This window comes from Alosa pseudoharengus, unplaced genomic scaffold (genome assembly GCF_046254945.1).
Source record: "Alosa pseudoharengus isolate Yale_2024_CS ecotype anadromous, Long Island Sound unplaced genomic scaffold, YU_APseudo_1.1 YU_APseudo_1.1_scf_4, whole genome shotgun sequence".
NCBI classification, from domain to species: Eukaryota; Metazoa; Chordata; class Actinopteri; order Clupeiformes; family Clupeidae; genus Alosa; species Alosa pseudoharengus.
The window spans coordinates 15924208-15945847 of record NW_027468774.1 but is presented as its reverse complement, the minus strand read 5'-3'; the positions used below and the strand labels follow the sequence as shown (position 1 = coordinate 15945847).

The following is a 21640-nucleotide window of genomic DNA, read 5'->3' as shown; positions in this document are numbered from 1 at the left end:
TGGTCGACATAACAGACGCTCATCAGAAGACCGCAGTGGGCGGTTGGGGATGTAAGGCTTTATTATTGAATTAAAATAACTAGGAGCAGATCCAGTCAGTGTCCTATAGGCCAAAGTGAGAGATTCAAATTGAATTCTGGCTACTATAGGGAGCCAATGAAGAGTAAGTAGGAGTTACATTTATGTTAAAAAAAATAAAATAATAATAATTGTAAAAAAAAAACACACACACACAAACTGGAAAAATACCTTTCAAACTATTTTATTCAGAAGCCTTGTGTCAAAAATAGAACTTGTATAAAACATCTCAGAAAGAAAAACATCTGTCCAAAAAAAAACTGGAAAAAAAACTGGTGGTGAAAATTGAAAATGATAAGACAATAAGTCAACACAACCTCTGGTGACTTCAACGGTTTCAAATTGGGATAGGAGAGACAGGAAAGAAGAAACAATATATGTTTATATTATTTTTATATTTTTATTATGTGGATTTTTTTTAAACTATTTATTATTGTTCTTATGCACACCTCATGAGTTGACAGCACTTTTAAATCTCGTTGTACCTTTGCAAAAAGTGTCAATGACAATAAAGACTATCTATCTATCTATCTATCTATCTAAACTCCAACAGAAACAAAACAATGTAGGTGGACAAGCTGATTCTTGGGTCCAACAGAGCGGCATATTCTAGAATTGAACTATAAATACAACTCCAGTATCCATGGAAACAAGACAGTACAAAAGATAAACCTAGAATCAAGATGATCCCCTGTATCCATGGCAATACGAATTCCATTAACCATCCGAGATGAGCTTGGTTCTCCGTATATGAGCCAAGATTGTATCAGTGGCCTAATTACACTGTCAAGTTGTATTCAAACTAAAGAAAAGTGGCAGCAGAAGTTAGTCACCTTCCCAACTAATCAACTTAAAGTAGATCCTACTCAAATTTTAAGAGGCATTTAGGAATGATGGTGCAGTTCACTTCGGACCTCACAATTTCTGCATCAGTAAACTGTAAACAGTAAATTACAGTGTAATGGCAGGTTTTAAGAAAAAAGCTTTGAGCATTTTTGCATTTAGCCCCACAAAAGGTAAATCTTACATTCAGCTGTGTTCAAAGAGCCATTGTATTTAACAACATATTTTCTAGGTGTATACCACCTTGCAAATTCCACTAGGTGTATACCACCATGACTTGTAGAAGCAATGATGGTAGCTTACTGTTGTTACAGGAAATACTACTGGTCCTGACAAAGTTGTGAATTTCTAGGCATTTTGTAGTTCCACCACACTTCCTGGTACTTCTCAATGTGTGGAAATGGAGGAAGGAGTTCACTGGTGCGCAGATTTTCAAATGTATATTTTAATCAAAAGGTGCAAGCAGTAAAAAGCAAAAGGCCAGTCCAGTCCAGAGCTCCAGAGAACTCCCTCACAAAGTTGAGATTTTCATTAGGTGGAGGTACCACCTCTGTAGGTAACATTGGTGAATGTGGTGGTTGCTCCTTTGTACAAGGGGTTATTACCCTGAAATGAGATCAATAAATATATATAAATATCAGATATATGCTTATATTAGCAGAGCGCACAATGATACATGTATTCTGCATTCTGGTTATACTACTCAGGAAACAGTATCTGGATTTATAGGCTTACACCTCTAGGGGGCGCTGTCTATCCAACATACAGATGTTTTTAAACAAAGGTTATATCACAGATAAATAGATAAGCCACGAAACAGAACTTTCAAAATAAGCACAGATGTTTATAAATGTGTGTGTGTGCAATGCAGCTGTGCTCCTGTGTGAAAATGCATATGTCCGTGTGAGTGGGGGGGGGGGGGGGGGGGGGGGGGGTCTCACCGTGTCCCATTTGGCTTTGGCTCTCTCCTCTTCAAACTTGGCGAACTCTCGCCGATCGTGAATGGTGACTAAAAGCTTCCATATCAACAGACCAGCGAGCCCTAGCAACAGAATTGCCCCAGTGACGGACGCCAGGACCACAAGGATATCAGGACCTTTCGGACAAACTGCAGAGTGGACAGTGAGGGGAGGGGGGCACACAGAGAGAGAGAGAGAGAGAGAGAGAGAGAGAGAGAGAGAGTGAGAGAGAGAGAGAGAGGGGACAGTGGTGATTGACGTTGAGTACGTCAGAATGCTGTCAAATTTACATGTACTGTGGAACAACTCAACAACACAACAGGGTCCTCTGCTGCCAGGGCTTTAGATGAATATGTGTACATGTTTTTCACTTTGTTATTCACGCACACACACACACACACACACACACCACACACACACACACACACACACACACACACACACACACACACACACAAAGACAATTAAATTAAGATCACTGTGACAAAGGAAATGTAAAAATCATATACTGTGCCATCCAGTGCGCTAATGATCCTAAAAATAAGGATTACATTAGGAATATGTCTCTCATGAAAAACTACTTCAGTAATCATAACTGATGTCACGTCAAGACATCCAGGAAGTCCACCAAACCATAATTTCTGTATATTAAGCTACTTTTTTGTTGTTTGTTTTGTTAAATTGGTCATCTTACAGGCCCTAACAACCCCACGAGAGCTTTAACCACTAAAATGGACACAATGAGAACATAAACTATTATAAACAGACATATTATTGTCCTCATAGAAGGTAATCGAAAATACTAGCTGAAGAGCCTACATCACTCATTGCATTGGGGCCTCTGATCCAGTGCCTGGATTGTCAAATGTGCATTTAGCACTGAGGGCCAACTCAACTTCCTTTGCATTTCTGGACTATCAGTAGATCAGAATGAGTGAACATGGCAAGTTATGGCAGCTACCCCAAGAGCTAAATGGTCATTTTGTAAAGTAGGCCATTGAGCTCTGGCATTTCCTCTCACAGACAGTGACTCACCTGGTTTACAGCCCGTCTGGGCTAAACACCTCACCCTCACTCAGGGCAATATACATAAGGTCAGGTAAATGTTTAAAAACATAGTCATACTTAGCTCTGATTGCTTAGGCACCATTTTTGAAACCAACACAACACACTAACCACAAATCCTTGTACCAAACTAGCAAAACATTATAAATGTCTTGCAGAAGCACACAAGTCTTGTCAAAGCAGTTCACACAACCATCACGTGAATAAGCACACAAATCACCAACTACAACTTGATAGTACAAATAAAAACAGGTGTGTGCAGGGCATATCAGTTTGCAATAATGGTACGTCATACATGCAGCAATGTGAACATGCATACACACAGGTATTCAAATGCAAAACAAAAGCAGAGTAGAATAAAGCAAAATCATTTTGGCTATAGGAAAAAAGACTAGATCTTTCTAGTGGGAAGACAACTGGCAAAATCTAAAAACAGCATAAGTAGACACCAATGTGTACAGTTTTGCTAGATGTGTGTAACAAAATTCCAAACTGAGTGTAAAACAGTGAGTTGTGTTTATAATTTTAAAAACTTGGCAAATTGATTGGCTACAAGTGTTATGGACATAGTTTCAATAACTGTGCTTCAAGCATTACTGTTAATGTTTATGCATTCAGAAAAAACAGTTTGCCTGCTGAGAGTTGAGGTTCAAGACATACAGGGGAATTTCCATTTATCCACAACATGAAATAAAAGGAAAAGTTGGTAATTGTTGTAAAATACAGATTGCACACAATTTTCAACATAGCAGTGTGTTACAGAAATCTGAAGTAAAAAGGCATAAATAGTTAAAAACAAATCTACCATTTAAAAAAAAACGTAGCAACTATATGCTTAATTAAAAGCTGCTGCCACAGATAATTTCCCTTATTCTTGCAGAAAAGAAAAACATTAGCATCTCCAATCTGCCACCCGCCGGGTTTAGAGTATTAATAATCCTCTGAGGCCAATTAAGGAAGCCGTGGAATGAAAAGAAAATGCAGCGTAGCCACGCGGGCCTCTTTCATGGTGCAGTAAAAAGAGAGCTGCAGGAGGTCCAGGCTTTTGCTGACACGCTCCTCTTTGGTCTGCTACTGGTTTGGGATGCAACATACGGACAAGCTACCTACCACACCCATCGCAACGCTACAAGAACACCCTACTCTAAACATGGTGTGCTTCATCTGACCTAGACCTGCCACAGCTAACTCTGTTCAGTTACACAACTTAGGGTGTAGTTGCCACATTAATCTGGTCTTGTTGTGCAACCTCTTGTTGCAAGCTTGATCTTCGTTTCTCTACTTATGTTAGCCTATCCCTAACACGCTTTGCGACTGTCTAGTCCAGAGTGAAATGGTAATGGAAATGGTTGGTCTTCATATGGATTTCATAACGATTAGAGAATATCTTCCATTTTGTTCCCTGACCATAAGGGCAAACACACAAAACAATGATAAATATATACACACATAGCCATGAACACAGTGGCATACCTGGCTCTTTAATGAGGTACAAAATGGATTTGCCACTGGCATCTTCATAGTACTGGAACGTCTGTAGGCAGTCCTCCGCATCCTTATAGGAACAGTTCTGGGCAATGTTCTTGTCACGGGCGACTAACGAGGAGGGATGGGGCGATGGACATCAAGACGATGGGGGGTGGCAGGGGGGGGGTTCAAACAGAAAAGAGCAGAGATGGTAAGGGGAGAGGGAGAGAGAACGAGGAAAAGGAAGATTACAACACAGAACAACATGTAAACTGAAAAGCCTACACAAATACACCAGCACAGTATATTCATGCATCAGTGCTAATATATACTGATATGTGATTAGAGTTTTAGTTGACTTTGAAGAGCACAGACAAATTAATGTTTCCTGTAATGCAATTGATATTTTACTGCATAGAGAAATGTACTCACTAATCTCATCGACCAGCTCAATCTCATCTCTGCAGATTCGACTACAGCTCTTGTCCATGACCAGGGGTCCTCTCTTGTAGTGCTTACATTCCACACAGTCTCTGCAAACACAAACAAACAAACACACAAACAAAGAGAACAAACATCAGAAATAGTAACATCATTAATTCTTTCATTCATTCAACAGGTTTTATTCAAGCTCACACAATTCCCCCCCCCCCCACACACTAATAGACCAATTTCACAGTGTCCAGGTGTCCGGCCTCATTGATGTTAATGATACCTTAAACGTAAAACGTCTTCCTGTTTCTGTCTTTCCTGTGGACTTTTTCTTTTGCTGTCTATGGGACAGTGCTCTTCCACAGGAAGTTGATTTACACAGCGGCCCCATCTTGTGAAATGGGCTAATTCACACTCATTTCCAAAAAAAAACTCACTGCTTCCTGGCGCAGGCACTGCGGCAGGTGGGGCATTTCTCGCAGGTGGTGCCGAAGGCTCCGGGCTCGGTGCACTCACAGGCGCCGCACACGCAGGCTCCATAGCCACTGCACAGTCGCCCCTCGCTGGACATGCAGGTGTCCGTGCGCGTGGAGCAGTTGCAGTACTCTCCTGACCAGTCCGGGTCACACTTACAAGAGCCGCATGAACACACGCCGTGACCTGGGAGGGCAGCCAAGGAGTGAGACACACACATGCAAAACACATAAACACACACAAACACATACAGACACAATCACATGCATACACACAGACAGACAGACAAGACACACATGCAAACACACACACACACACACACACACTCTGGCTTTCGGGCAGAGATACAATCACAGACATACACATACAAAAACATATACAGACACAGACAGGGTACACTGTACACACACACACACACACAGACACACACACAACAACAACAACAGGACACATGACGTATGCTTTTTAAGTCTGATAGATTCTGGTTGATGAACTTGCAAGGGAAGTCCACAGGTAGAAGATGAGACAAAGGTTTGCTGTTGAATACATGACATTTGTGACCTATACCCTTAATGTACAGGCACTTCCCCCACACAAACACATGCACATGATCATAGAAGTTCACACAGGATGGCAAAACTGATCAAATTCTGCAGGGGTATAAAATATCTATTCCGCCTACACCATTCTGTCACTCATACACTCAGAGACCAGAGTCAAGCCATCTTCAGAGGGAAGGACACACAGAGGGAGACAGAGGAAAAGAGGAAGTCAGAGAGAGAGGAAAAGAGAGAGGTGGAGTAGAGGGAGAGAAAAGGGGGGTTAGACTAGTGGCAGTCAGCCAGAGGAATGTAATCATTCCAGTCTTCCCAGTTTATGTGAATGTGTGAGTGAGTGAGTGAGTGAGAGTGAGTGAGTGAGGGACTTCAAAGTGCATGTTGGAGTTCCTTTGGCTGTGTGTGTTTATGTGGCCTGGAGCAATGCTTGCTGAATCCTGCCCTTGCTTTAGAGAGAGCTAGAAACAGAGATAGAGACAAACAGAGCCACAGGGCAGCAGTTCGAAAAGCAGGAAAACACAAGCATAGGCATAGGCCTACACACACAGACACACACACACACACACACAAAAGAGTTTGTTTGTATTTAAAGGGACACCAGGCAACATTTTCGTGTTAATTAATCATCTTCGTAAGTCAGTATATGGTTAAATGACTCATTACGGGGCGAATGAAGGCTCTCTCGCCCGCCCCTACTGCCTGTAGGAAGAATATCCCACTTGCAAGTTCTGTGTATCCTACCCGCCGACCGAAGCAGGATCAGTTTACAGCAGTGTTTCCCAAACTTTTTTTCTGGCGACCCACTTTTCAAAAATGACAGACCATCGCGACCCATTTCACTTCAAATCTACCCTGCCACCACCAATATTGTTTTTTTAGGCCACAGGTTCTCCAACTTTTCTATGCCTCCCCCAACCATACATTGCTATAGGATCCCTGCTTTGAATACGGTTGTGTTGCATTTTAAGCACCATCAGCGTGAAAAGTTGGAAATGACTACTGAAAAGATACGTTTTAATGCGCATCCGAGAGTAGGGGAAATTCTCGCATGTTGCGCAATAGTCATTCGTCAGCATAAGCTGTTCCTGTATTTCTAAAAAAAAAAAAATGTTGTAGGCTACGTTGCGTTGCAGACAAATGTGTCTATAACACTGTGGACGTCAATTCCAATGTAAACAGCAAATAACTCAAGTCGTTATATTGTATTGTTGTATTATATTATATTGTATAGTCGTTATATCAGAACAAGAGGCGTTTGCGCAATAGCCGGAACGCCTTTACTTTGGAGTTATCGAGGTAGAAAACGAGAGGAATAGTGTTTAAAATGCCCATTTAAATTGTAGACTATAATGCACTGTTGTGCATTTTAAATCAGAAATAAGAATGTGAGGAGGTTGCTATTAACTTTAAAGATTGCATCTGCAATCGAAACTGTATGCAAATTGAATGGCCTTATGTCCGGTCTATGGATGTCTGCTTTAGTTGACAGCACGGTCACTAGATTTTAATCAGTAAAGTTGAGGAGCTGGTATCTATTAATGTTCGTGCAAATAGGCGGATTCATGTCCCTTGCAGTTTGCAACTGCGAGGTACATGGCAGGCGCCCCACAGAACGGTTTCATTTTGAGAGATAGATATCCATGCTGGCACCCCCTCTGCGATGCGTTCGTCCCCCAGTTTCATGCGCCAGTTTCATGAGCTTTTATGACAAAACCGTGACTGTGGTAGTTAACAATCTACATCCTAATAGAAAACTGTTAGCTTTCCTGGTATCAAATGACAAATGGTATCAGTTAGGCCTATAACACAACATCAATTGTGCTGGCGACCCAAATAAAATCTCCTGCGACCCACTCGTGGGTCGCGACCCAGACTTTGGGAAACACTGGTTTACAGCACAGAGGCAGGCTAATGAAACGCTAGAGATTGTTGCAAACATTTGTATAATGGCAGAGCCGGCGAAGAAGCAGCGAAAACCCTTGACGGAAGACACAAAGAAAAGGAAAAGAGCTTCAGACCGAGCGAGGGGGAGTTTCGTAGAGAAAAAGCATCAGGCTTGCCTGGTGTCCCTTTAAGACTGACAACATAACAGACATCGGTAAGTGGGTGCCATTCCATGTCCTTAAGTCACCTTGTAACTATATATATAAAGCACACATGAACACACACACACACACACATACACACACACACAAACACTCTCCATCTACTCTCTCTCTCCCTATCATACACCCATGTCTACCAGGGCCAGTAGGGTGCAGCTGACTTCAGAAAAAAAGACCCTGACTCGAGGGAAAAAGGGGAAGACAAGAGCCAAACTGCTAATAACCATGTGAAGAAAACACCCAAAAAACAAACACCAGACGAGTGTGTTTGTGTGTGTCCATGGGAATAGATGTCCCCTTCACCCAAAGAATGCTGAGGACAGGACACAGCAAGGATGGGGGGTTGGAGTCAGCGTGAATAGACCCGTCTGTGCTGGCTCTGGGCTCCGGGGTCTAAACCTCAACGCCAGCACTCAATCACTTCATTTTACCCAGCATCACATTTTCATGACTTTGGATTTATCGCGGCGATTACGAGGTGGGGTCTAGGCATGCCATTTAGAGACTGCGGGACAAGGATGTGTGTTAGTGTGCAATCATGTCAGGATTCTGCTCTTGCTGTGAGCAGAGTGGAAATCCAGCACCCTTTCCCAGCGCTGATTATTAGCTTACGGACAGAGTTTTCCCTCTCCCAAACGCCGCAGGCTTTTTGCTCCGCTTAAGAAGAAAAATATCCAAGGTCAAGCTGTATTCTGCATGTTCAATAATATTAATCACTGGATACCAAGTCACACATCATGTATCTATCTAATGTATCTAATGTACCTCCATTAATTGTGCATTGCCCAAATGCACTGTGCTGTACTGGGGCTATGCCTGCCAGAACAATTAAGTATGTGCATGAGTAAACCCATCAACATTACAGCCCAAAATCATGAGTCCTATATACCAGGAAATGGTATATCTGTTTTTTGTTTTGGTGTCGGTCAAAGATGTTTGACAAAGACCTCCCAGGTCTATCAAATAACACGAGTAAGAGAAATGCACACCATTCACTGTGATCTTCTACAGCACAACTGACAATCGATTCCATAGAATGTAAATAGAAAGATGGTCCTTGAAAATATGGATATAAGTGTATTTGTGTGTGTGATGTGTGACTCCTGTGTGAGTCATACATGCAGTGGCGTAACTATAGGTGCAGCAAGTGCAGTCGCACCAGGGCCCGTGACCTCCCGGGGCCCGTCGCTACCCCCGCAATGCATTTGCTGGAAAATTCTATACAGGTCCTTTCTGACTTACCGGCGTGCCTTTGACCAGGCCAAGGCTACAGCGCAGACGCTCGCAAATAAATGGGGGGTTCAGAGTACATTTGAAAATGTTAGAGCACGGAGAGTGAAGCGTCACTTTGACGAACTATCGGAAGATGAGCGCTTGACCGATGCAGAGAGATACTTCAAAGTGCAGGTATTTAATGCAACTCTGGACATCATAATCAGTCAGCTCTCCCAAAGATTTGCAAGTATGCGGGAAACTTGTCATGTGTTTGAGTCTTTACGTCCTATGACCCTTCAACTCGCAGGTGATGATGAACTGCTTGAAAAGGCAAGACGTTTGTCAGACCATTATAGCAGGGACATTGCACCGACATTCCCAACACAACTCCTCTCATTCAGGTCTTGCTTTAAAGCAGAGATTTCACAGAAGTCATCTATTTTTCAACTTGCCAAAATGCTGGTGGTAGATTATGACAGTGTAACATCCACATTCGGGAAAGTGTGTACTGCTCTCATGTTGTTTCTGACATTGCCTATGACTGTGGCAACAGCTGAGCGCTCTTTTCCCAAACTCAAACTTATTAAGGAGCAGCATGGGGCAGGAGAGGCTCAGTGAGTTAGCTATCCTGTCCATTGAAAATACGAGAGCCAGAGCATTAAATATTGGGAACATCGTTAACGATTTTGCACAACGAAAGGCTCGTAAGATGGACTTCTTCTAATGGCCTAGTTCACGCATATTGGGGATTGTATGCATATGAATGATTTTATTTGGTTTCTGCACGGTTAAATAAGTTAGGCTACATTAAGTTTTGTTTCTGCGCAGTGTGAGTTTATAAGCAAGCAATCTACGCTTGCAGTTTCAGCAGAGGGTTGAAGAGGTGCATTGAGCGCATTGAGTGTTCCCATAATTCCATGCGAGTTGATGTTAATGCAGTAATATTAGATTACCCTGGCCTGCAGGCTGTTAATAAAATTATTTTTAATGTTTTCACATGTAATGGATCCTATGTAGTCGTGTGTTACTACTATGTAGTCGTGTGTTACTACTACTAAAGTATTTCGGTGCCTCAGGCCCTTTGCATTAAACAATTGAAGTCACCCTTAATGTGTATTGCATGTATCAGAGTTAATTCATCCTGGGCCAAAGAATGTTGGTATGGGGCCCGTGTAGCGCTCTCGCACCTGGGCCCACTATTGGTTTGTTATGCCACTGCATACATGAGTCGTGTGTGTGTGTGTGTGTGTGTGTGTGTGTGTGTGTGTGTGTGTGTGTGTGTGTGTGTGTGTGTGTGTGTGTGTGTGTGTGTGTGTGTGTGTGTGTGTGTGTGTGTGTGTGTGTGTGTGTGTGTGCGTGCCCACCTGAGCAAAGCTCTCCTTTGAAGCGTACGCAGCTGTAGTCGTCACACTCGCAGTATTTGCCCCACACCTTGCCGAAATCGCTGGGTCGGCAGCTGCACTGTCCGCAGACGCACTCGCCCCTGTTGCTGCAAACGGGCACGCGGGGCTCTGGACTGCAGCTCTCCGTCTGCGTGGAATGGTACATGCCCTCGGAGCACTCGCAGCGCGGGCCCAGGCGCCCGGCGTCGCACAGGCACATGCCGCACTCGAAGGTGCCGTTGCCGTGGTGACAGGCTGGGCTGGCCGGCTGCGCGGCGTTCTGGCAGGCACAGTCGCAGATGAAGTCTACGGTGATCTCCAGCGCGTCCTTGAAGCCCACCGGCTTGACGGTGAACGTGCTGTTCTTCTCCTTGGGGCAGCCATGCAGCCTGGCCTCGATGCTGAAGGACACCTGTGGGTGAGGGAGGGAATTCATATAAATGAACTAATGTGGGTGTCGATAAGCACACTTAAAGGAATTATCCGGAATAAAATGCACTTTAGATCAATTTATGGATGTACGTTTAGTTGACATCAAAATCATGTCATTTGGATGTGTTTTGAGAAAGTTCGATTTTACCGTTTTTAGTCAAAACTCGTTAGCCTGGAAGTGAACAGGGCATGTAATTTCGACTCCTACGGACTTTCCCCTAAAGATGCCAGCTGCAGCAGCAACATTTCCGGAAAGGTACTGGCTTGATAAAAATTCATTGTGGACTCTCTATCCGACCACATAAAGACCTCGGGATACTTCGGTTTGGCTTTAGGGACCCTCTACTCACTACCACGTAAGTGTAATGTTGTTTGGAACTGGAGAAGAGGTATAAAAATAGCGTTTTGTAGCGGAGAAATGACATGCCCGGGTCACTTCCACGCTAACGAGTTTTGACTAAAAACGGTAAAATCGAACTTTCGCAAAACACATCCGAATGACATGATTTTGATGTCAACTCAACGTATGTACTCCCAATCATCCGTAAATTGATCTAAAGTGCATTTTACTCCGGATAATTCCTTTAAAGGGTGAATAAGCAGACAAAATACACATTCTATAAACTCAGTTGTACACTGCCTTATTAGGAATCACTGGAGCAGAATAGATTAACATTGTAAAGCAACTGTATTATGTCTTGTATATATACGTTACTAGCTACTGGTTATTTTGTACAAACAAATCAGTACTGACTGTATCGCCGATGTTAAGTCCAGAGCAGGATTTGACTCCAGGGAAGACCTCTCCATTCAGACAGGTGGCATTGAAGGAGAGAGACAGCTCCTCTGGAAGCCCGTAGAGCTCCAGCTCAACCTTAGAGCGGATTTTCTGGAAGTAAACATTTTCAGAAGACATGAACATTGATCCAAACAACGTGAAAAAAAAAGTGTTGATGATTTCATTAGCACATGTGTTATGACCCTGTTGACTGTTCTTGGGGCTCCGCCCCTTTATTTTACAGTATGTGTTGCCTGCCTGTCTCCTGCAGGGTGCTGAGTGCAGGGGTGGCGCCTAATAGTTAATGGGCTGGACTATAAGAAGGCCGGGTTTCCCATGGACGCTCTTTTGGCCTTTCACTCATTTTGTGGCTTGCTCCGATGGGGAGAGCCTGGAGAGAGCCCTCGCCGGTCATGTAGCCCTTTGCTAGGAGCTCCCTCCGTCTTCGTCGCGTTTTGTTTTTGTTTAATAATTTCCCCTAGACACACTTTGCACGAACCTTTGCTTTTATACATTATACTGACTTTTCTATTTATCCAAATAAACATGTATTTATATTGAACACTACGGTTTGGTCTCCCCCATTTTATGTCAGGTCTGCTTTGAGCCAAGCAGTCCTTGACAACATGTGACATAGGACATAGGAATGTGTATGGTTAGAGATGTGGTATGGGACATAGGACATAGGAATGTGTATAGTTAAAGATGTGGTATAGGACATCGGACATAGGAATGTGTATGGTTAAAGATGTGGTATAGGACATAGGACATAGGAATGTTTATGGTTAAAGATGTGGTATGGGACATAGGACATAATAATGTGTATGGTTAAAGATGTGGTATGGGACATCGGACATAGGAATGTGTATGGTTAGAGATGTGGTACAGGGTAGTGCTGCTCCTTACTGCATATGCATCCAGAATTAGTTGGATGACGTTCGCAGAGTCACTTGACAGAGTCCCCACCGCAGTTCCAGGAATGAGCTCACTGTAGTTCTGAGAGAGATAGAGATAGAGAGAGAGAGATACAGAGAGAGAGATGAGTGAGTGTGTGTGTGTGTGTGTGTGTGTGTGTGTGTTTGTGTCAGGAAGCATTCTGTGGCTTCAGCTTCAGTGGAATCTTAGCTGAATTCAATGTATCTGCTGCAGGTTATCTCTTAATCTAACATAAAAAAAATGCACATCCTAATTAGGTCTGTGCTAAAAAAAAAGGCCACATTTGCTCCACCCTTAAAACTTTTTTATTATTTTTAGTCTCCTTTTCCTATCCCAGCCTAGCTTAATACATTGAGAAGTAGGGCTGCAATAAACTCGATTAGTCGAATAGGCAATTGGGTATGTAAAGCTGGATCATGAAATTGAAATAGCAGGGAGCAGATCCGGTAAGCCAAAGTGAGTGATTTAAATTGAATTCTGGCCAAATAGGAAGCCAGTGGAGAGTAACTAGGAGAGGAGTTTCATATGTCTTCTTTGGCTGATTAAAGACCAGTTGTGCTGCAGCATTCTGAGTTGAGTTGTAACGGTCTCACTACATAAGCAGGCAGACCAGCTAACGGTGAATTACAAGAGTCCAGTTTGGAGATAACCATGGCCTGTACAAAAAGTTGTGTGGAATCTGTGTCCAATATTGTCAGACAAACCGACATGATTTTGCAATTGAGGCTACATGCTCAGACAAGTTAAGTTGGTCATCAATTATGACGCCCAAGTTATGTGCTGAGTCAAGCTGGATGTTAATCTGTTGGGGAATAGCAGCCTTAGCTGGAAACACCAAAAACTCTGTTTTGGAGAGATTAAGCTGAAGGTGCCAATGTTCATCCAGACTGAGATATAAGACTTAATATAAGTAGAGACGTTCTAAAAAGGAGACACAGCACTCAAAAAACCCTCCATAGAAATGCATGGGGTTAGTTTGTAACACCAATATGGCAGTTGTCTACACATATCACACCCCTTCTGCGGCAAAACGTCGACATGTGAATACATTGAGCCAATCATGTGCTGTGTTGTGAAGACATCGTGCCAATCATGTGTTGTGATCTCGCTGCTGGAGCAAGATTGGTGTCATGAAACTTTGCGCACGCGCATTTCTGCTGAAATAGATGCCCGATAAGTGCCCAAAAAGCGTTGCAATATGGCCACCGAGTGGAGGGAGTTGCCTAAAAGGACTTTGATATAAGGCATGCAGAAATCCGATCAGAAACGGTAAATTCCTCAGATGGGAAAAGTTGAGTATCATCTGTATAGATCCATGGGAGCGAATGATCTCACCCAAGGAAGCAATGTAAATAGAGAAAAGAAGGGGCCCTAATACTGATCGCTGAGGCACACCCGTGGTGAGATCATGATACGCTGAATGAATGTCCTTTAACCCTTGTAAGGTGTTCATAATTTTGTTAGTCAACCAATGTTCCCAGGTCTGGTGGACCCACCACATTATTAGGCTTTAAATCAATACAGCCATAACAATTTATGTAAAAATACTTGATAACAGATATTTACTTCAGCTCAACTACCAATTATATAGACATAATTTATATTTCATATTTGCCATTTACCCCTGTGAGATCACATTTATGATCATTTTCGTTTTTTTGTGAGAAAACAAGTGTAACAGGATAGGTCTCCGCCCCTTCTCACTCTTAATTGTTGACTAGCTGAGGACCATTTTGCCAATTACCAGGCGGCACCTGCCACGTTATACTGTATCTAGGCAGCTGACTGCATGTCTCCCAATTCTCCACCTGTTGTGGAGAACCTACTTTCTGGAAGTGGCGTGGGAGCAGCAGGCTGCTTGGGCTGGTGCTGTCCTGTTGGGTGTGCTTGAGGAACTATTCAGAATTAGGAGATTGTTTAAATCTGCATGATGTGACTTCAGCACATTATTTGCGCTACATCTACTCTCCCTCTTTTACATTGTGGTGCGTTTGTCTCATGGTTCAGCGGTCAGTAATTTGCTCTGATTCGAGCTTCTGCTTCGTATCTAATTAAGGTAGGCAACCTCACTCCGAGTGTTCGTGCTTGTGCTGTGTTCGTGTGTTGTGTAGTGTTGTCTTTGGATCTTACTGTTGGGGGCGAGTGATTGGCAACATTAGCCCTTGCCCCAATGTTTGTTTATTGTGTGTACACGTCTATTTTGAGCTTGTTGCCAACAACAACCAAAGTGACCTGTTTCCCTCTCTCTCTCTGTGCAGGAAACAAGCTGTTGGGCCAAAGCGGGTAGTGCTGTCCTCTCACTGTCCCTTTTAGTTGCTGTGCATCATGTGTCTTGTGTGTTTTCACATTGGTGTGGTGTGCCCAGACCCTTCCCTTTTTTGTCAGCCTCTTGCTGCCGTGGTAAGCCCACAGCCATGCTCCTTGTCCAGGTTATGGTTAATTGAATTTCCCCTTGGGGATCAATAAAGTATCTATCTCTATCTGTCTATCTATCTATCTAGGGTTATGCCTATAGGGCATTGTGCAATATCTGAGTGCAGCTGATGGTCCCTGTGGGTACTATGTGAATATTGTGTCCTGTGGTTGGATGGCTGTCTGTTTGTTGAAGTGTCTCTTGTCTATTAGTGTCACAAACCTGTGTACCATGTGCAGTCACTGAAAATAAGTTATTTTTTAGAACATGAACATGAGCCAAGGCCGATGAGTTTGAGTTAGAAGAAATAATAAATAACATTTATCTTTTAGCAAACATTGAAAACGGGTCCCACAGACCCGAACACCTTACAAGTTAGGTAGGGTTAAGGTAGGATTCAAACCAGTTAAGAGCTTTCCCATAAATTCCCAGTTCAGATGGAGAAAGGAGAATGTCATGGTTTACAGTGTCAAAACGCTGCAGATCAGTCAAGTAGAATTAATATGGATAACTGAGCAGAGGACTGCTCTCAATCCTTCAGTCTACAGTCTCAATCCTTCTACAGACAGAAGAGCAGTTTCAGTAGAATTGCCACTCTTGAAACCAGACTGCTTAGGGTCTAGAAGTTTGTTCTGATAGGGGAAGTCACAGACTTGCTTGAAGACTACTTTCTCCATAACCTTTGACAAGAAAGGAAGAATGGAGGCAGGTCTATTGTTCTTCAATTTAGTTGGATTTGAAGCAAAGGTGTAACCCTTGTCTCTTTAAAAGAAGGAACTATTCCAGAACTGAGTGACTGTCGGCAGAGCAGCAGGTGTGATAGAGTGCAGAAGAGTAGATCGGACATGATCAATGTCAATGTTGGTGCGGTGATGAATTGGTATTTCACAACATTGTTCATTACGGAGATACAAAAATCTGATTCCGATTATGTTTTTTCTACAGACTCTCTGATGTGATATGGTAAACAGGAAATTTAGTAAACAGGCAAAGTGAAAGTGGAAAGACTCACCTAGATATCTATTTCAAGTTCATAATTGGGTAGCTGCCTACACATTTGTTTACACATTTGGTGTTGTAGAATGTATTTTCAATGTCCAATAGTCTTTCACTAAGCATGGGGAGTAGAACTTGGTGGATCAGTTGTAAAAATAATTCAAAATGTAATCTGATGCTAACAAAGCAATTTACGTCAGCACCAATATCATGCATGTACTTAACTATATATAGTTATCAATACTGATGCAACAGTAACACACATTGTTTGCTGCCTTGTATTTGTGTTTTGTGATGGGAAAAGAAAGTGGATGACTGTGAGAAGTCAGCTTACTCTGTATAGTGGCGCCACATAGTTGGTCACTGCAAAGATGAGGTTGATGTTATTCTCAGATAACTTCTCGGTGATAAGAGCAAGGGAAGGATAATCCTATAGGGTAGACACAACTATTACAACCAACACACGCACACAGAGTATGCTAATCTCAACATTTCTTTCTCTCTTGCTCTTTTTTTTCTCTCTCTCTCATACACACAAACACAAACTACTGACCAGTGTTGTGGACTTGGAGTAGTTGTTCAGCTCATCCAGGTGACACTGCCCATCATGAGGCTGGATGACTCCGGCAATACGGCCGTCCAGAGCGATGTGGGTCTTAGCGTCCGTGGTGAACACCAGCAGGTGAGAGGCATCAGGCCTCCAACCCACCTTATCCTGGCAGGAGCACAAAAAGAGACTCTATGGATCTACATGCTCTACATGGGCCCATTGGGGATAGTTCAGTCTATGTCACAGACCCCACCAACTGGGTTGAAAATATTTTTTTGTTTTATGCAATATACACACCTACAGTATATAGTATACAGTATATATGCACTTTTCATGCATGCAAAAACACAAAGGGAATAATGTGTGATGCTGCCTTAATATCTGCTGCTGAATTTACAATTATATAATGTGCCTAATCATTAGTTTTTGTCATTTTGTTGCCATGAAAATATCTTGCAAAAGTGACAAACTGGCTTTTCTTCATGTTGCCCACAACAGGTAAGTTAACAATAAAACATTACATTACATTACATTACATTACATTTGGCTGACGCATTTTTAGCCAAAGCGACTAACAACATGGTAAACAGTTTAAGTTTTAGAGCAATTCTCAACAATATTAGGACAATTTAAAAAACATTAGAGTACAGTAAGAATAAGTGCATCAGTGAGTGCTGTTTTTAACAGTTACGTGTCAGTTTAAGACGGCTGGTGAGTGCTAGGATCAGCAAGACTTGTTGTAAGTGTTGCTATGAGAGGAGATGTTCTCTAAAGAGCTGGGTCTTCAGGAGTTTTTTGAAAATGGAGAGGGATGTCCCTGCCCTTGTAGGAACTGGCAGTGTGTTCCACCAGCGAGGAACAACAGATGAGAAAAGTTTGGATTGGCCTGAGCGTACCGGAGGTAGAGCTAGACGTCGTTCGTCTGAGGAGCGCAGCGGTCTGGAGGTAGCGTATGTCTGTATGAAGGCATTCAAGTAGGTGGGAGCAGAACCGGAGACTACTTTGTAGGCAAGCGTTAGAGCCTTGAATTTGATGCGGGCCGCCATAGGTAGCCAATGTAGCTGGATGAGTAGCGGGGTAACATGTGCCCTCTTGGGTTGGTTGTAGACCAGGCGCGCCGCCGCGTTCTGGATCATCTGAAGTGGTTTCACTGCGCAGGCTGGGAGACCTGTCAGGAGGGCGTTGCAGTAGTCGAGTCGTGAGATGACTATTGCCTGAACCAGAAGTTGGGTGGCATCTTGATTTAAGTAAGTCCTGATTTTCCGTATATTGTAGAGTGCGAAACGGCATGACCGGGCGACTGAGGCAACATGATCTGAGAAGTTTAGTTGGTTGTCGAGAACAACTCCTAGATTTCTTGCAGTCCTGGTAGGTGAAACAGACAGAGAGTCAAATTTGATGTTGATGTCGTGGTGTATGATAGGTTTAGCTGGGAGGACCAGCAGTTCAGTCTTTGAGAGGTTCAGCTGGAGGTGGTGTGCCTTCATCCATGTAGCTATGTCTGAGAGGCAATCCGAGATCCGTGCTGAAACCAAGGGGTCATCAGGTGGAAAGGACAGATAGAGCTGTGTGTCGTCTGCATAGCAGTGGTATGAGAAGCCATGCGAACGGATAATCTGTCCCAAGGAGGTGGTGTAGATAGCAAAGAGAAGGGGGCCCAGTACTGAGCCCTGGGGGACCCCTGTGGTGAGATGGTGAGGTGCAGATAGCTGACCAAGCCATGATACGTTAAACGAGCGTCCTGTGAGGTAGGATTCAAACCAGGAGAGAGCAGAACCGGAGATTCCCATGTTAGCGAGTATAGAGAGAAGGATGCGGTGATTAACCGTGTCAAAGGCAGCCGATAAGTCAAGCAGAATGAGTACTGATGACCGAGCGGTCGCCCTGGCTTCTTTTAAGGCTTCTGTTACAGACAGCAGAGCCGTTTCGGTAGAGTGGCCGCTTTTGAACCCAGACTGATTTGGATCCAGAAGGTTGTTCTGTGAAAGGAAGTCAGAGACCTGTTTGGAGACTGCTCGTTCAATGCCTTTGGATAAGAAAGGCAGGAGTGAGACAGGGCGGTAGTTCTCGACTTGAGCAGGGTTGAGAGAAGCTTTCTTAAGTAACGGTGTTACCCGGGCCATTTTGAACGCTGTTGGAAATGTGCCAGAGGTTAGCGAGGCATTGATCACGTGTGTGATAGCTGGCGCGATGGTCGGGCTGATGGACTGAAGTAGGCTCGTAGGTATAGGGTCCAGCGAGCATGTGGTAGGACGGCTGCATGTCAGGAGTCTAGATACTTCATTCTCGGAGAGAGGCGTGAATGCTGAAAAAGATGATCTAGCAGTCTCTAGAGGTTGTAGGAGTGCGGTATCTGAGTCTGATGCGTTGAGTGGGCATGTAGAGAATTGACTGCTGATTGCCGCCACTTTGTTTGTAAAAAATGAGGCGAGGGTATCTGCAGTAAGGCTGGATGGAGGAGGAGGCATCTGAGGGTTGAGTAGCGATTTGAAGGTTGAAAAAAGTTTTCGAGTGTCTGTAGCACTGTTGAGACAGTACAATAACAATATTTGCCCATGTCTGACTTGTCTATGTTGTACAAACACAATGGTTTCATTTTGGGCTTCATCACTGTGTTGATTTTATGACTGCTTGACCAGACACTATGTGACCATCACACATTCTTAGTTAGAATTTAGTTAGCTTAACCCACCCATTTACACATTGTGGATAAGAAAGCACCATGTGCTCTCTAAGTGAAGAGATTCTAGATCAGTCTGACACTCTGATGTTGCAACTGTGGTTACACAATGAATCTTGCATGATAACTATAAAACAGGACTTTTAGTTGTTGCCCAATCAGGACATGCATCTACAGGACATGTCTGGGTACATTCATAGGCAGTGGGACAGGGCTGTGTGTGTGTGTGTGTGTGTCTTAACTTGCCTGTGCATGAATATGTGTAGTTCTCAAGGGATGAGTGGACCAGGAGAAATCAGTGTGCAGAGGAGTATGGTATTACCTTGCAGACCACAGCCTGCATGATGGCATCGAAGCCACCTTCGGGTGAGTCTCTGTTGCGAGACACCTCCTGTTTCCCCACCTCCTCTGTGAAGCGCCCCACCTGCTCCGTCAGAGACAACACATGCTTATAGCCGAACTGGCGCAAACATGTCTTCCCAATCCTTCAAGTCCCAACAAGACCGGAGAGAGAGAGAGAGAGAGAGTTAATAATTGAATGTAGCAAAACAGCAGTCAGTTGACATACCTCTTCTTCTGGGCTTATGTTTAGCTTGAGGCTACAGCTTGGCTTAATATACAGCAGCAGCATACCAAACTATATCAAATGCCTAGTGTGTCCTATTGATAGCTCAACTGAAGGAAGGAATCTGTCTTCCAGTGTAGATCTGGGTGTTGTTGGAAGGTTATCAGGGACAAGCTTACCCATAGCAGGGGTTTTCGATGGCCTCATCTGGAAAGATATACATGTAGGGCGAGAGAGGCTTGTCTACAAAAGCACCAAAGCCCATTTGGAGTTTGCTGGTGAGTTTGCCTACAGCTGCCGCCAGGTCATTGCCAAGGGTTCTGAGTCGAATCAGGTCGTCCCTCATCGAGTACGAGAGATCCATCAGATAGTAGAGATCAACTGGATAGTCAGCGACCTGTCTGACTGAAACGGTGAATCGCTTGGCATCATCTGAAAAAAGAGTGGAAGAGAGAGGGAGAGAGAAAGTGAGAGAAGAAGAAAGAAGAAGAGAAATACAGTACTTGTAGCATTCTCTAGATGTGTCATCACTTACTTTTATATGACGGAGGATCGTGATTGGCACAGGACGAGTTCTAAGACAGCTACAAATATTCTTAACAGTAACAGGAAATGAGTGTTGAAAAGTTTGTTTTTTCTGCACATTCTCATGGGAATGCATACACCCTCTTCCCCCCTCCCAATTTGTTTGTCCACTGACTCACTGTTCTCTGGACCTTGGTATTTCAAAAACTCTATATACTCTATATACAGTCATTAACACACCAGCATATTTATACGCGCGCACACACACACGCACACGTGCAGGCACGCACACACATACACCCAGAGAGATACAAATTAATGAAGGATAAACTGATCCACTTGGCTGGGCTGTAGAATGTGGCTCAGTTAGACTCATTAGTTATGCTGCAAGTTTCCTTGATGTAATGGCTTTATTGTCTTAATGAGTAGTAGCTTGCAAGGCCCCTTGAATCTCTCTATGTCTAGCAACTGTAAAAACTCTCTCTCTCTCTCTCTCTCTCTCTCTCCCTGCCTCTCTCCATTTCTCTTTGTGATTCTCAGACAACTAATTTATCTCCCTCCAATCTCTCTGCCCCCTTGGCTCCTGGTGGCACTAGAGGCCTGGGCTTACCGGGTCGCAGAGTCAGGTGGATTTTCTGTGGCTGGATCTGAGTGACGTCCTGGTTGGCCCCTGACGCCTTGCTGCTGAGTGGGCGGCTCTCCTGGATGGTCATGCTGCTCGTGGGAAACTCTATAGAGGCCACCCCACAGCCAGCATCCACAAGGTTCTTCTTCAGGTTACAGCGGGAACCGCCGGAGCCACCCTGCCCAAAATTCTGACCCCAACACACACACACACACACACACACACACACACACACACACACACACACACACACACACACACACACACACACACACACACACACACAGACACACATTCCATTGAGGAGAAGCTCGGCTGGTATGTCATCATTGTGATACAGTACTTATATTTGCGGTGCGGTGGTAGTGTAGTGGTTAAGGAGCTGGGCTAGCGTGCAGTAGCCTGAAAGTTGTCGGTTCAATTCCCGGCTTCCACTGTTGTGCCCTTGAGCAAGGCACTTAACCCCAAGTTGCTCCGGGGACAATGTGATCCCTTGTAATATAGCTGACATATGTAAGTCACTTTGGTCAAGAAGTGTCTGCTAAATGTAATATAATGTAATG

At 43.7% G+C, this 21640-nt stretch overlaps 1 protein-coding gene across 1 annotated transcript in view; it reads right to left on the bottom strand.

The window, feature by feature from the left end:
* Positions 1 to 246: 246 nt before the first annotated feature.
* itgb3a (integrin beta 3a) overlaps positions 247 to 21640 on the bottom strand; it is a 22564-nt gene continuing 1170 nt past the window's right edge. The window contains exons 3-15 of the mRNA XM_076264996.1: positions 21063 to 21267; positions 20107 to 20359; positions 19685 to 19847; positions 16686 to 16847; positions 16467 to 16562; positions 12694 to 12783; positions 11764 to 11898; positions 10560 to 10989; positions 5282 to 5504; positions 4845 to 4945; positions 4419 to 4541; positions 1863 to 2029; positions 247 to 1527 (exon numbers count right to left, since the gene is read on the bottom strand). Coding sequence (XP_076121111.1) covers positions 1453 to 1527; positions 1863 to 2029; positions 4419 to 4541; positions 4845 to 4945; positions 5282 to 5504; positions 10560 to 10989; positions 11764 to 11898; positions 12694 to 12783; positions 16467 to 16562; positions 16686 to 16847; positions 19685 to 19847; positions 20107 to 20359; positions 21063 to 21267 — 2223 coding nt within the window. The 3' untranslated portion in view covers positions 247 to 1452. The remainder of the gene's footprint in view (positions 1528 to 1862; positions 2030 to 4418; positions 4542 to 4844; positions 4946 to 5281; positions 5505 to 10559; positions 10990 to 11763; positions 11899 to 12693; positions 12784 to 16466; positions 16563 to 16685; positions 16848 to 19684; positions 19848 to 20106; positions 20360 to 21062; positions 21268 to 21640) is intronic.